Below are 14,679 nucleotides of genomic sequence, written 5' to 3'. Positions count from 1 at the left end.
AATATTTGACACCACATCAGTATAATTATTCTTCACCTTAATTTTCTTTCAGCCCTGAGGTCAATATCCAATATCTTTGGAGAGCACCGAAAAATCCTTGAAGTGAAGCTATTTGATTGAATTAAGCCCTGAACTCGAGTGCATCCTGCATCTCTGGGAGAGGCGGCGGACGGCGGGAACCCACCCAGGAGGAGTCAGAACTCCAACGGCTCAGGGACGATCCTGCTCCGCATTCCCCCGGGAGCCCCGCAGGGTGCTCAAGTCTCGCAAACAGACGCCGCCGCAAACTGCAGCTCGGGGTCACCGGTGAAGCCCTCGGGGTGGCTGCCGGCCTGCGGCCCCGCCGCTGTCAGCCCTACCCACCCCGGGGCTCCGCAGCGCCCCCCGCCCGCGGCGATCCCGCGCTGTTCCGCGGCCCCCGGCCCTCCCCCGGCTCCCGCAGGCACTGCGCATGCTCCGGAGCGCGGGTGGGGTGCCCGGGGCGGGGGCGGGGGCGGGGGCGGGCGCTGGGCGTGGGTCCCGCGCGGCCGGGGAGGCCTCCGCCTGTCGCGGGCCACGCAGCGGCGGGGGAGCGCGCTCGGGGCGGCGGCGGCGGCGGCGGCGTCCTGGAGACCCCCGAGGGATGGAAGCGGCGGCGCCGGCGGCGGCCGAGGCGGCGGGGCGCGAGGAGCTCGGTGGGTGCGGCAGCGGCAGCGGCAGCGGCGCGGGGCCTGGGCCGCGGGGCGCGGCGGGTCGGGCTGGGGCTCGGGCTGGGGCTCGGGGTCGGGCTGGGGCTGCGCGGGGGGGCGGGGGGGCGGGGGGGGCGCGGGGGGGGGCGCGGTGCCCGCCGCGTTCCTGGCCGGGGCCCTCGGGGGCGGGGCGGGCACGGCTTGCATGGAAGGCCCAGCGGGGCAGCCGCGCCGGGACGGGGCCGAGCCGGGCGGCGGGGGGCGGGGGGCGCGGGGCCTCCGGAGGGCGGCGGGCGGGGGCGGGGGCGCGGGCGCGGGGTCCGCAGTCGGAGGGAGGGAGCCGCGCCCGCCCCGCCCCGCCCCCCGCGTCCTCCGCAGGGCTCCCCGCCCGCCGCCCGCCGCCCGCCGCCCGCCGCAGCCCTGCGGGTCCCCTGCGGGTCCCGAGCATCCCCGCCCGCCCCCGCCCCCGGCCCCGGCCCCGGCCCCGGCCCCGGCCAGGCCGAGCTTCGCGTTCCTGCTTCCTCTGCTCTCTCCCCGGGGACGGGGAACGCGAAACCTCGTCTGCGGCCTCGAGCTGTAGGAAGAACAAAAGCTCGGAGGGGGTCGGGGCAGTCCGGTCCCTGCGGGTCGCTCGCCCCGCCCGCTGTGCGCAGTATATTCAGGAATATTTTTAATTCGAGGCTGAAAGATTAAATGATTTTTTTTTAAAGTCGAGCTTTAAAGCAGCAGTTCATTGTAGTGACTGATATGTTGGCGTTAAGGGCAGGGCACTTTGCAGGTAGTTTCTTTCAAGTCGTAATAATGGTAGAAATGAACCTGGCGTTTAATTATTTGTTTGCTGTGCGTCAAGCGGCGCGCTAATTGCTTTACTTATGCATTGTTTCCTTTAATCCTTAAAACGATTGGGTAAGGTAGATTATTATGATTATCCTCATTTTATAGACTCAGTAATTCTAAGTTAATTAATGGCAGAACCCAGAGATGAAGTCAGGTGTATCTGACTGTTTTAAATTCCCTAATAACACAGCTTAGGATGTGGGGAGCTGTGCATTCTTATGTGCTGCTGGTAAGAGCAGGATAATGTATTTATTCTTAAAAATGCACATATCCTTTCCCCCATCAATTTTACCTGTAGAAAATTTCCCAAGGAAATGAGTTGTGTAACAAATACTTATCTCAGGAGGTGTTCACCATGTTATTTGTAGTTGAGAAAAATCTGGCAACTATCTAAACGTCCAGTTAAAAGAGATTGTTTAGGTGAATTTTGATATAGCCATATAGTCTTGTACTTAATAGCCATTCAAAGTCGTATGGGAAGATGTTTGCCATATATATTTTTATTAGCTGAAAAAAGATTCCAAACTATTTTTTTAAAGTTATGTCTGTTCATTCAACACATAAACATTAAGCTTCTCCTGTGTGCCAGACGCTGTTTCAGGCGCTTTGGGATACATCTGTGAACAACACAGATCAAGACTCCTGTTCTTGTGGGGCTTGTAAGAGGAGGCAGGCAGTAAACAGGGAAGACAGCAATCTGTTATTTAGATAGCATGTTAAGCAAAAAATGCTATGGAAAAAAACCAGCAGAGTAAAAGAAATCAGAAGTCAGGGTGGGGGCTGGACAGTTATAGTATTTTATAAAATGGCCAGGATGGATCATATTGAAGAGATTTGTGTAAAGACTTGGAAGACACGAGAGATTTAGTGAAGTGTATATCTGGCAAAAGGCCATTCCAGGTAGAAAGAACAGCTAGATTAAAGACAAATGGCAAGGAGGCTAAGGTGGCTGAAGCAGAATGATCAAGGTTGCAATGAGGCCAGGTCATAGAAGATCTTGGAGGTCATGTAAAGCTTTGGCTTTTATTCTGGGAGAATGGGGAACCAGTTAGGGATTCAACACAGAAGTGACATGATCTGACTTACTTTCTAAAAGGATTACACGGGCTGCTGTGTGAAGAATAGACTGCAAGGGGCAGAAGTAGAAGCAGAAGGGTATTTCTGAAATGCAGAAAAGAGACGTACATGTTCCTCACAGGAGTATGGTTGTAGCAATGTGAGTGGAGAGAAGTAGTTAGACTCTGGATATACTTGAAAGTTGAACCAGTATGATTTCCTAACAGAATGGATAAGGGTTGAGAGTAAACCAGGAAACAAAGATGTCTCCAAGGACCTGAGTATCTAGAAGGATGAAGTTGCCATCAATTTGGATGTTATGGTGGTTTTATAGAATGTCTACAGATTTTTTTGATGCTTGTCTCTTCAAGAAGAAGAGCTCGATTTTCTTCCTTTGGAGTGTGGATTGGATTTGATAACTTGCTTCTAATGGATAGAGTATGGTGGAAGTGATGGTGGGTGACTTCGAAGCCAGATCCTAAAAGATACTGTGCCTTGCTCTCTCTTTTTTGGATAACTCACTTTGGGAGAAGCCAGCTGCCACGTTGTGAGGATACTCAAACAGATGTTGAGTAGGCAATTAGATTTATTTCCAGAGTTAGTAAGAGGTCTGTTCTAGAGATAGAAATTTGGAAGCCATCGGCATGTAGGTAGTATTTAAAGCCATGGGACTGAACTCACACAGGAGTGAGTATATTGTATATACTCTAAAGTATCACCAGCGTCTATTTTTGGGTGGTGAGGTAATTTTAATTTCAAAAATGTTGCTTAGTTATATATATTCTGATTTTCTACAATGACCAATTATTATTTAGCTTTAAGAAGACTTTTTAAAATTGGATGTCTATGAAAAAGGCACCAAAAGAGATGTAAAGATACAGGTTTCCTTAAACTATATAAATAGCCATGTGTATAACTTAAGATCTACACTTCATTTCATAGGCAGTACAGACCTCTGGAAGGTTTCTTGCTGTGCATATCTTTACCACTTCAGACATGAATAAATGAATAAGATAGTTACTGTTTCCATCTTACATAATCATTTGTAGATTTAGACAGCTACATTATGTTATATCAAAAAAAGAAATTATTTTTACTTAGTTTTAGTTTGTCCATTGTCAAAATAGAAGTGATTTCCTTTATTTTGCTATTATAAAAGTAATGCAAGCTTATTAGTTTTTTTCTTTTTTGCATTTTCCAGAGAAAGACAGTAAAAGGTATTTAAGATCCCATTGCACAACCCTATCTTTGTTAACTTATTCCCATTTTAAAAATATATATTTGTTTTAGAGAGAGGGAGTGAGCAAGCAGGGGGAGGAGCAGAAGGAGAGGAAGAGAATCTCAAGAAGGCTCTGCACCAAGCGTGGAGTTGGACTCAGGGCTTACTCTCACCACCCTGAGATCATGACCTGAACTGAAATCAAGAATCAGGCACTTAACCAGCTGAGCCACCTAGTTGCCCCTTATTCCCATTTTTGATGTATTTCCGTGCTTGCATTTTAAATTAACTTTTTTTAAAACATCATTGAATTCATACTTTTTTTTTCATCCAGCTTTTTCACACTCAGCATGTTTTACTCAAGACTTCAAAACTATAATTTAATGTCAGCATGTTTTATAAAGTGGAGGTCCAGTAGTTAATTTAGCAATTTCCTGATTGTTGCGCATTTAGGTTGTTTCCAAATTTTCAACATAAATAATGTTTCAGTCAACATCTTTGTGCAGAAATCCTTTTTTTCTACATACTGACTTGTCAGAAGTGGAATTATGAGGTGATATTGCTAAATTAATGTGATTTTTTTCATTCTAACTACAACTAGAAATTTAGGTTGATTTTAGGTTGGGAGATTGAGGTTGAGACAATTGTCTGGGCAGTATAAGAGATGATACAAGTATTGCCTAGTTTAAGAATGTTATAGTTTTATTTACCATTAATGTGTATGTATGGTATATCATGCATGGTGTATAATACTGAACGAAGCTAGTGTTTCTTATTCATCTATAATTTTTCCATTTGTAAACAAATAACTGTGTTTAGGTAGTTTGATATCCATTGCTTAATAGTGTAACTTTTAATTATGTTACATCAGTGTTCTGATTTTATTCCCCACCTTCTTAACTTTGTTAAAGCTTTTACCATGTTAGGTTTTTGGGTGTCTCTCCATCTAGTCTCCATTTCCTCCTGGCTGGCATAACACATTTTGCCTACTCAGTATTACAGCACAATTTGTAGCTCATGAATGCTCAGAATTATTCATTGTTGGTAGTAAATTAACTAATTTCTTGTCAAAGATTTATATTTAGAATCCTATGCAGCATAATTTGCTTCTAGTATGTCATTGTGGGGTGCCTGGATAGGCTCTGTTGGTTAAGCATCTGACTCTTGGTTTTGGCTCAGGTGGTGATCTCAGGGTGGTGGGATTGAGCCCATCGGCAGGCTCTGCACTGAGTGCGTTCTGCTTGAGATTCTCTCTCCCTCTGCCCCTCCCCCACCACTTACCATGTGCCTGCTCGCTGGCGTTCTCTCTGTCTCAAATAAAAAATAAATAAACAATAATCATTGTGTAGGAAGGGGCAGAATGAGAAATGAGAAGATAATAAATACTAAAAAATAGTATACTAGTATGAATACTATAAATATAAGTACTATAAATACTATATAATATAATACTATTTTATAAACTATAAAATACTATAAATACTAGAAAACCAGTATTTATTGATGACTTACATGCCAAGGACTAGGCTCTGTGCTTCCTAAATGTTATCTCATTCCGTTATCATAGCACTCCTATTAGGTAGAAGTCACTACTCTCATTTTACACTTGAGAAGGTAGGCTCCACAGTAATCCTGGTTAAAATAGGAATCAGATCATATCACTCCTCTGCAGAAAGCCCTCTATTGCTTTGTTGTCTTCAGCCATATGTGCTTTGGAAATATGGTTTGTCCAAATGAAAATATGCTGTAAGTGTAAAATACACACTGGATTTCTAAGACTTAGTATGAAAAATAGAATGTAAAGTACCTTGTTAATAATTTTTTATGTTGATTGCATTTTGAAATGATAATATTTTGCATATATTGAGTTGCAGAAGATACTAAATTAGTTTTACCTGTTGCTTTTCTTTTTTTAAAAAAATTGTAACTATTAGAAAAATTCAAGTTATATTTGTGGCTCATGTTACATTTCTGTTGTTCAATAGTGCTGTAGGTGGGTCTCATATCACTCAGAATGGTCTGCAGAGCTGTATACCATCTGTCCTCTGTTACTTTTAATCTCTCCTACTATCTCCTCCTTCATCTCTCCTCTCTGGTTACTCTGGCCTCCTTCAGTCTGAAGTACACCAGGCTATATCTACATCCTCAGTCTTTGTCTTCGCCTTTGCTGTTCCTGCTGCCTCATTGCTGTTCCCCTAGATAGCCACATTATTCACCACTCTCCTCCTTCAGGTCTTCTTTAAAATCCTTCTTTCTCAATTTCTTCTTTCTCTTTTCTCAATAATATAGTGCTAACTAAAACTACAGGCTGTCCCCTGCAATCCCTATTTTCCTTCTTAGCATTTACCAATAGCATACTCTCTCTCTTATTTATTATGTTTTTCCTTTACTAGAATTCAAGCTCCATGAGAGCAAGAATTTTTTTAGTTTTAGTAATTGCTTTATTCCCAGTATCTAAAATTCCTGACACATATTGGGTGTTATATTTGTGAAACTGAATGAAAAAAGATTGCAACCTCTTGTGTGAGTACATTCAATCAGAAGGCCTTTCGTGATGGGGTCTCCTGTTGATAAATGTTGGTGAGAGGCCATAACAGTCCATTAACAGAGGCACTTGAGAAATCCATGGGAGACTCGGGCATCTGCATAGCTCCTGCCATGTGCTCTGCCTGTAGGGCTGCTGTGCACAAAGCTTAGTACTTGCCAGTCTCTCCTCTAGTACATCCAAAGGCAGGCCATCAAAATTTATTGTGCAAAGAAACACAACTCCTGTGTCTTACTCAGCTCAGGCTTTTATAACAAAACACCTTAAGTTGGCTGACTTAAACCACAAACATTTATTTCTCATGGTTCTAACAGTGGGGAAGTCCGAGAACCAGTGCCAGCTGATTCACTTCCTGGTGAGAGCCCTCTCTGGTTTATAGATGGCCATCTTCTTGCTGTGTTCTCACATGGTAAAGAGTGTCCTCTCCCTAATAAGGGCACTAATCCCATCATAAGGGTCTGTCCTCACAACTTTATCTAAATGTCATTGTATGCCAGAGGCCCTACTACCTCCCAGCACTATCCCATTGGAGGCTAGGCGTTTGTTTGTTTGTTTGTAGGCTAGGGGTTTAATGCAGGAATTTTAGGAGTACACAAGCGTCAGTCCAGAACATCCTACTAACCGCATCCACGTACACATCTCTCTGGTTTCCTGCAATGGAATGGTTGCAGGACAGAGGAGAGAAGATGAACACTAATTCTCCCTGCCTCCACTTCTCTGAGTGGGAGTGAACACTCAGAGTAAACAGTGGGAAGATTAGTAGGAGATGAGGTCACAGAGGAACCAGTGACACAACAGTGTGAAATAGCCCAGGGAAAAACACGGTCAGTGGTGCATCCTTGAACCTAAGCCAGGAACTGCTCACCAGGAAGGACTTGCAGTTCTTGACAACTTTAATCTTTTGTTTCCAATTTTATATATCTGTTGTACCAAACTCAGGAGGCTTTGATCATTCCTTTTCGGTTTCTTTCACCAACTTTTTACTTGAATTTAAAATGTTAGTGGATCCCCATTATTCTGTCTTCGGCTCTGAGTGACCCCACATCCTACCTTTTGATCCCAATTATTAATTACTTACATTCTGATGTCATTCTCAAATCTTTATATTTAGCCCCAGATTTTCTCCTTACTTCCAGACCCTGTTTCTAACTGCTTATTCAGGGCATAATTTCAGGTTACAGGACTTAAAAATTAAATTTACATTTCCTCCTTAATATTCTGCTATCTCTTTTACATATTTATTTGATCATTTGTTGAGCATCTACCATGTTCCGAATATTGAGGCTACGCTGGCAGATGAGTTGGATATCACTGCTGTCACTTCATGGAGAATGCAGACAAATAGAGTGGCCCATTACAATACAGTGTATTGCAGGAGGATTGTAGGGTGCTGTGGGGACACTCCGGAGGCAGACAAGCCAAACTTGGGATAAAGGAAGCTACTGGGAAGAAGTGGTGTCTAAGGGGGAGACTTGACGGATGAGCAGGTAGTAGATAGGGTTGCAGGGGAAGGATGGAATGGGTGAGTAGAGTATGATTCAGGAGGGAACAGCATATGTAAAGGCCAGGAGCAAGAGAAAAAAGGCCACTAGGGGAATAGAAATCATTCCCTATGTCAGAACTGAAGTCACAAGACTAGCTTAGATTCCCAGACCTAGTACAGGTAGGATTGGGATACCCTCCCAGGCTTTTAAGTTTGTGATCAAGGACTCTGGACCACACCCTGCTGTCTCCCTGTGTCTCCTTTCTCAAAGACAGTCACCTAGGAAGCATCCTCTGCTCCTTTACCTTCCACATCTCATTGGTCAACGAGTCTCACTCTTTCTGTTCTCTAAATAGCCATTCTTTTCTCTGCAACAAAATTAATTTAAGCTTTCACCAGTTTCTTGCCTGGACTGTATTCTAATTGGTCTCTCTGACTCTAATGCCACTACTTTTCCAATTGATCCTTAACGCTGCTGCCAAGGGGATAGATTCAAATGCAGAACTGATCATTTCAACTTAATTCTCTCTCTGGCTTTTCACAGCTTATAAGATCAAGTCCAGATTCTTTAGCGCAGTTGAGAAAATCCTTTCAAGCTTTACAGCTAATCTGCCATATACACATGCATTAAATAACTAAACATAACCAAGGAGGTGCATGTTCTCAAGCGTGGAACATCCTACTCATTCTCATGGCTGATGCCAATGCTAATAACTCTCCTGAAAAATTAAGAGTTAAATATAAGAAAATAATATTACAATATTTCCTTGTTGTCATGGCTGGTTCCTTCTGAGGGCTAGGAAAGAAGGATCTGTTCCTTGGCTTATCGATGGCTGTCTTCAAATTCATAGGGTATTCTCCCTGTGTGAGTCTGTCTTCATTCTCCCTTATTCTAAGGACACCAGTCATACTGGATTAGTGGCCCACCCTACCCCGTGTGGCCTTTTCTTAACTGATTATATCTACAATGATCCTATTGCCAAGTAAGGTCACATAGGGACCAAAGGTTAGGACTTCAATTGATGAATTTAATCGATAACAATCATCATTATTCGTTATGTCACCCTTAAGCAGAAACGTGTTAATATTTTCATTCCAAAATTTATTCCATTGCCCTTGTTGACTCTTGAGTTCACCTGCATTTTTCTATTCATTCAGCTATTCAAATTGTCAATTATTTGAACTCTCTAATTTCTTTCTGCCAGAGGAGGTACAGTATGTTTTGTGCATTACTAAGTACAGTATTTAGGTTCTCCATAATGATAGTTATCACTACCAATATTTCAAAAACTGAACAATCTATTATTTGAAGCATATCTCCCAAGAGATCACAGCAGCAATGGAAAGTCAGAAAAAAGAAAAAGTCTTCTCACAACTTAAAAAAATTTGAACTCTAAAGGATAAGTTTACTGTTAATGGCATCATCAGATAATTTATTTTTAATATCTTTTAGTTAAACCTGAATATCTAGAAATGTCAAAGTGATCTATAAGTATTAATTCTACTAGTTCTATAATTCACTGAATCAAGTTTTTAAGATGGGTTTACAAGGTGCACTCAAATTCCCAACTAAAAGTTATCTGGGCTCTAAGCTACTCAACAAATTTAGACTGAGTAGAAACTGTCTTATTTAATTTTAACAGTGTGATAGCTCATGGTTTAAACTTTTCCCTAGTTCTTAAATTCATTATTTCTCAATTTTATGTGGTCTAGGAAACATTAACTATGATGTACTGTGAAAAATAACTTCATATATTTCTTTGGTCAAAATCCATTTGTCTCACCCTGCACTATTAAAAGCCTGAGAAAAATGTAATAATTCTAGGAAGCTTCATGAACTATAACAGTGAGATTAAAGGGCTAATTTTTTTAAAGTTGAAACTATTTGAAATAAAAATTATTCTTAACAACATTAGAAACTTAAGAAGTACACATTAATGAATGGTTTCAAATCAGCCACTGAAGCAATGTGACACATTATTAGCTAAATTCTAAGCTCATGCTTAAATGTATTTTTTAAAACTACACTTAAAAAAATAACTAAGACTTTCTCTGTGGTTTAGCCTATATTATTTAGGTAACATTACATACCAAGAAATATGTATTTGTTAAATAAGTAAACTGAGAGTAGGTGAAGAAATCAGGTTTTAGGGCTGATTATATATATCTTATCTTGAAGGATACAAAATAGTTACTGAATCTAAAGAAAACATTTGAAGATACCTAACTACAAATATCTAAAAAATTGATACATATCCAAGAAGTTGCATCTTTAAATGGTAAGAGCCCACTGAAGCCTGGATTTCTGAGGATGAGATTTATCAGTAAACAGAGTCAACCAGTCGTTTATAACTTTTCAAAGCTCCATTTAATACTTTTTTTTAATTATTTTGTTTATTTATTCATGAGAATACACAGAGAGAAGAGAGAGAGAGAGGCAGAGACACAGGCAGAGGGAGAAGCAGGCTCCATGCAGGGAGCCTGACGTGGGACTCGATCTAGGGTCTCCAGGATCAGGCACTGGGCTGAAGGCGGCACTAAGCTGCTGAGCCACCCGGGCTGCCCTCCAGTTAATACTTAAATATAAAATGAGAAATTATGTTTTTGTTCTAAAGTCAGTCACCTTGTAAACCCATCTTAAAAACTTGATTCAGTGAATTATAGAACTAGTAGAATTAATACTTATAGATCACTTTGACATTTCTAGATATTCAGGTTTAACTAAAAGATATTAAAAATAAATTATCTGATGATGCCATTAACAGTAAACTTATCCTTTAGAGTTCAAATTTTTTTAAGTTGTGAGAAGACTTTTTCTTTTTTCTGACTTTCCATTGCTGCTGTGATCTCTTGGGAGATATGCTTCAAATAATAGATTGTTCAGTTTTTGAAATATTGGTAGTGATAACTATCATTATGGAGAACCTAAATACTGTACTTAGTAATGCACAAAACATACTGTACCTCCTCTGGCAGAAAGAAATTAGAGAGTTCAAATAATTGACAATTTGAATAGCTGAATGAATAGAAAAATGCAGGTGAACTCAAGAGTCAACAAGGGCAATGGAATAAATTTTGGAATGAAAATATTAACACGTTTCTGCTTAAGGGTGACATAACGAATAATGATGATTGTTATCGATTAAATTCATCAATTGAAGTCCTAACCTTTGGTCCCTATGTGACCTTACTTGGCAATAGGATCATTATAGATATAATCAGTTAAGAAAAGGCCACACGGGGTAGGGTGGGCCACTAATCCAGTATGACTGGTGTCCTTAGAATAAGGGAGAATGAAGACAGACTCACACAGGGAGAATACCCTATGAATTTGAAGACAGCCATCGATAAGCCAAGGAACAGATCCTTCTTTCCTAGCCCTCAGAAGGAACCAGCCATGACAACATCTTTATTTAGGACTTTAGCCTCGAGAACTGTTAGATAATAACTTCTATTGTTTGAGCCACCCACTTTGTTGGACCTTGTTAAGGCAGCCCTAGCAAACTAATACGGTGGTTTTATAAATTAAAGTATCAATTTTCTTTGTATAGAGTGTAACAGAAAAGGATGTAGAATCTGTTCAAACAAGAGATGAACATAATTTATAATAGTAATAGGTACCAGAATAAATGTAATTTAGTAGATATCCCAGTATTAGCTCTCTAATACTGAGAAACACTTAATATTCACTGTGCACAGGTTTAGGGTGAGCCACTTTTGATACTGAAGAAAAAGAAACTAGGAAATCCTACAAAATAGTCTGTGGAGAATACCCTAAAGATCAGAGGGTTAGAAAAACTACCCAAAGGCAAAGTTAGGGAATTTGAGTTATAGAAAACCCTCATTAATTTAGACTCTAGGCATTTGGAACTTTTGATTGATAAGTCACCAGATTTTACTCTACACATACTAGTAACATTGTTAGAGGAAGAATATATTTTTTAAAAGATTTATTTAGAGAGAGAGAGTGCATGAGTGAGTGGGAGGAGGGGCAGAGGAAGAGGAAGGTAGAGAATGTCAAGTAGACTTACCACTGAGCACAGAGTCTGATATGAAGCTCAGTCCCACGACCCTGAGCTCATGACCAGAGCCAAAATCAAGAGTCACATGCTTAACCAACTGAGCCACCCAGCTACCCCTAGAGAAAGAATATTTAAATGACTTAAAAATAGACCATTTTCATGCTTTTTTCCAATATCTTGCTTTTTAAATTGTAGTGAGCACTTGTCATGAGATCTATCCCCTTAACAGATATGAAGTGTGCAATACAGTATTGTCATCCATAGGTACAGTGTTGTGTGTCAGATCTCTAGAACTCACTCATCTTGCATAACTAAAATTTCATACATGTTGATTAGTGGCTCCCTGTTTTCCCTCCCCGCTGGCAACAACCATTCTAGTCTTTGCTTCTGTGAGTTTGATCATTTTAGATTCCTTGTATAGGTGGAATCATGTGGTATTTAAACTTCTGTGGCTAGCCTATTTAATTAGCCTAATGTCTTCAAGGTTCATCCATGTTGCATATTGCAGAATTTCTTTTTTTAAGGCTAAGTGATATTCCACTGTGTGTATATATCCTATTTTATCCATTTATCTGTCAGTGCTTGCTGTTTACACAAGCTGGCTATTGTGAATAGCACTAAAATGAGCATGGGATTACTAACATCTCTTCAAGTTCCTGGTTTCAGTACTTTTGGGTAAATACTCAGAAGTGAGACTGTGGGGTCATATGGTACTTCTGTTTTTAATTTTTTGAGGAATCTCCAAACTTTTCCTTCACAGCTATAACATTTTTCATTCCCACCAATTGTATACAGGTTCCAATTTTGCCACATCCTCACCAATACTTGTTGCCTTTTGTTTTTTTGATAATGGCCACCCTAACAGGTATTGAGTGTTATTTTATTGTGGTTTTAATTTGCATTTCCCTCATGATTAGTGACATTGAACAGCTTTTCATAAACTTATGGCCATTTGTATACCTCTTTGGAGAAGTGTGTGTTCAAATCTTTAGCCGATTTATTAATTGGATTACTAGGTTTTTTTGTTCTTGAGTTGTAGGAGTTTCTTACATATTTTGGAAATTAATCCTTTATCAAATATATAGTTTGCAAATATTCTCTCCCGTTCTGTAGGTTGGCTTTTCACTATGGTGATTGTTTCTTTTGTTGTGCAGAAACTTTTTAGTTGGTGTAGTCCCTTGCCTAGTTTTGCTTTTGTTGCCTGTGCTTTGGTGTCATATCCATGAAATAAATCATTGCCAAAACCAATGTCTGAAGCTTTTCAAATATTTAAGTCTTTAATACATTTAGAGTTGATTTTTGTGTCTGGTATGAGATAAAGGTCCACTTTCATTCTTGTGCATGTGGACATTCAGTTTTCCTAGGACTATTTGTTGAAGAGACTTTTCCCAATTGTGTATTCCTGGCACCATTGTCAAAGATAAGTTGGTCATATATACATAGATTGATTTCTGGGCTCTCTATTCTATTTCATTGGTCTGTGTATCTCTTTTTATGCCAATATCATACTGTTTTAATTTAAAAAGACCCCAAACACCCAAAACAATCTTGAAAAAGAAGCACAAAGCTAATCATACTTCCTGATTACAAAATTATGTATTATAAAGCTGAAGTATTTTCTAATATCTTAAAGCATAACTTTACTTTTATAAAAAATTGTTGTCATGAGTTCCAGTTAGCACTGGGACAGTGGAAGCTACCTAAATCCTAATCTCTCCACATGTCCTCACCCAAAAACCTGTTGATTCAAAAGAGGAGCACAAGTAAACTGAAGATATTCTTTTATCATTTGTAGGAGACCAAGATACCACAAACCTCAAATTATCTATAAGCAGAAGAATAAACAGTAAATTTCAGAGTGCAAGACCTCTCTAAAGAAGAGCCTTTGGAATCTCTGGAAAAGAGGAGGTGTAGAAGCACAATAGCCTTGGCAAAACATAGCTTCTGGAGGAAAAAGAGATAAAATGAGCAGTTGAGATGTCCCTATGATACCTGGAGGTTAAGAGAAAGAAGGAAGGTAGGGGGTGGGAGGTGGATAGGGAATTGAATATCCTGCAGAAATGAAAGAAAACCAAAGAATACCAATGTTTTCCCATAACTCCAATAAGTCAGCATCATCTGTTACTTAAAGGGAACTTCAGTATGCCAAAAGAAGGCACTACGTTCAAATTGTGCAAGAAATGCCTAACAGTAGGAAAAATCATAAATAATAATAAATACAAAGTGTCCAAGGGAGAACATATTGAAATAAAAATTTAGTGGACTCATTTAATTTCAAAGAAGATTTAAATAAGGTAAAAACATCAGAAGGGTCAAAGAAAAAGTGGCTGAAGTGGAAGACAGGCAGAGGAGATCTGACATATAATTGGAATCTCTAAAGGAGAAAAACAAAATATTTGAACTAAGTATTCAAAGCTATAATCCAAGAAAAATTTCCAGAAATAAGAGAAAACCTAAATCTACATATCAAAAAGGCCCACTGTGTCCCTGGGAAAATTGACTCAGAATGCTTAAACCGAAGATAATAGTAAAACCATTAGATCTTAAAATCAAAGAGAAATTTCTCAGGATCTCAAGCAAAAAGGACAAAATATGTAATGGCTAAGAAAATTAGTTTGCCCTCAAACTTCTCAAGAGTAGCTTATAAAGCAAGGCAAGAGTGGAGCAGCATTTTCAGGAAACTCAAGGATAGAGAGTATGAGTCAAAGGTGTTACTATCTAGCTGTCCTTCATATCAATGCTATAGAAAAACAGTTTAAAGCATGTGAGAACTTAAGGAATCCTGTGCCCCATGAGTCCTTCCTAAAGAATCTGCTAGAGCAGTGGTTCTTAAAGTGTGGTTCCCAGAC

At 40.3% G+C, this 14,679-nt stretch overlaps 1 protein-coding gene across 1 annotated transcript in view; it reads left to right on the top strand.

Annotated features, from left to right (window-relative positions):
* Positions 1 to 524: 524 nt before the first annotated feature.
* Positions 525 to 14,679, top strand: part of SLC36A4 (solute carrier family 36 member 4) — a 56,731-nt gene continuing 42,576 nt past the window's right edge. The window contains exon 1 of the mRNA XM_041729944.1: positions 525 to 674. Coding sequence (XP_041585878.1) covers positions 623 to 674 — 52 coding nt within the window. The 5' untranslated portion in view covers positions 525 to 622. The remainder of the gene's footprint in view (positions 675 to 14,679) is intronic.

Source organism: Vulpes lagopus, chromosome 15, assembly GCF_018345385.1.
Source record: "Vulpes lagopus strain Blue_001 chromosome 15, ASM1834538v1, whole genome shotgun sequence".
NCBI classification, from domain to species: domain Eukaryota; kingdom Metazoa; phylum Chordata; class Mammalia; order Carnivora; family Canidae; genus Vulpes; species Vulpes lagopus.
The sequence above is the reverse complement of the archived record's forward strand: the minus strand, read 5'-3'. Positions and strand labels throughout refer to the sequence as shown.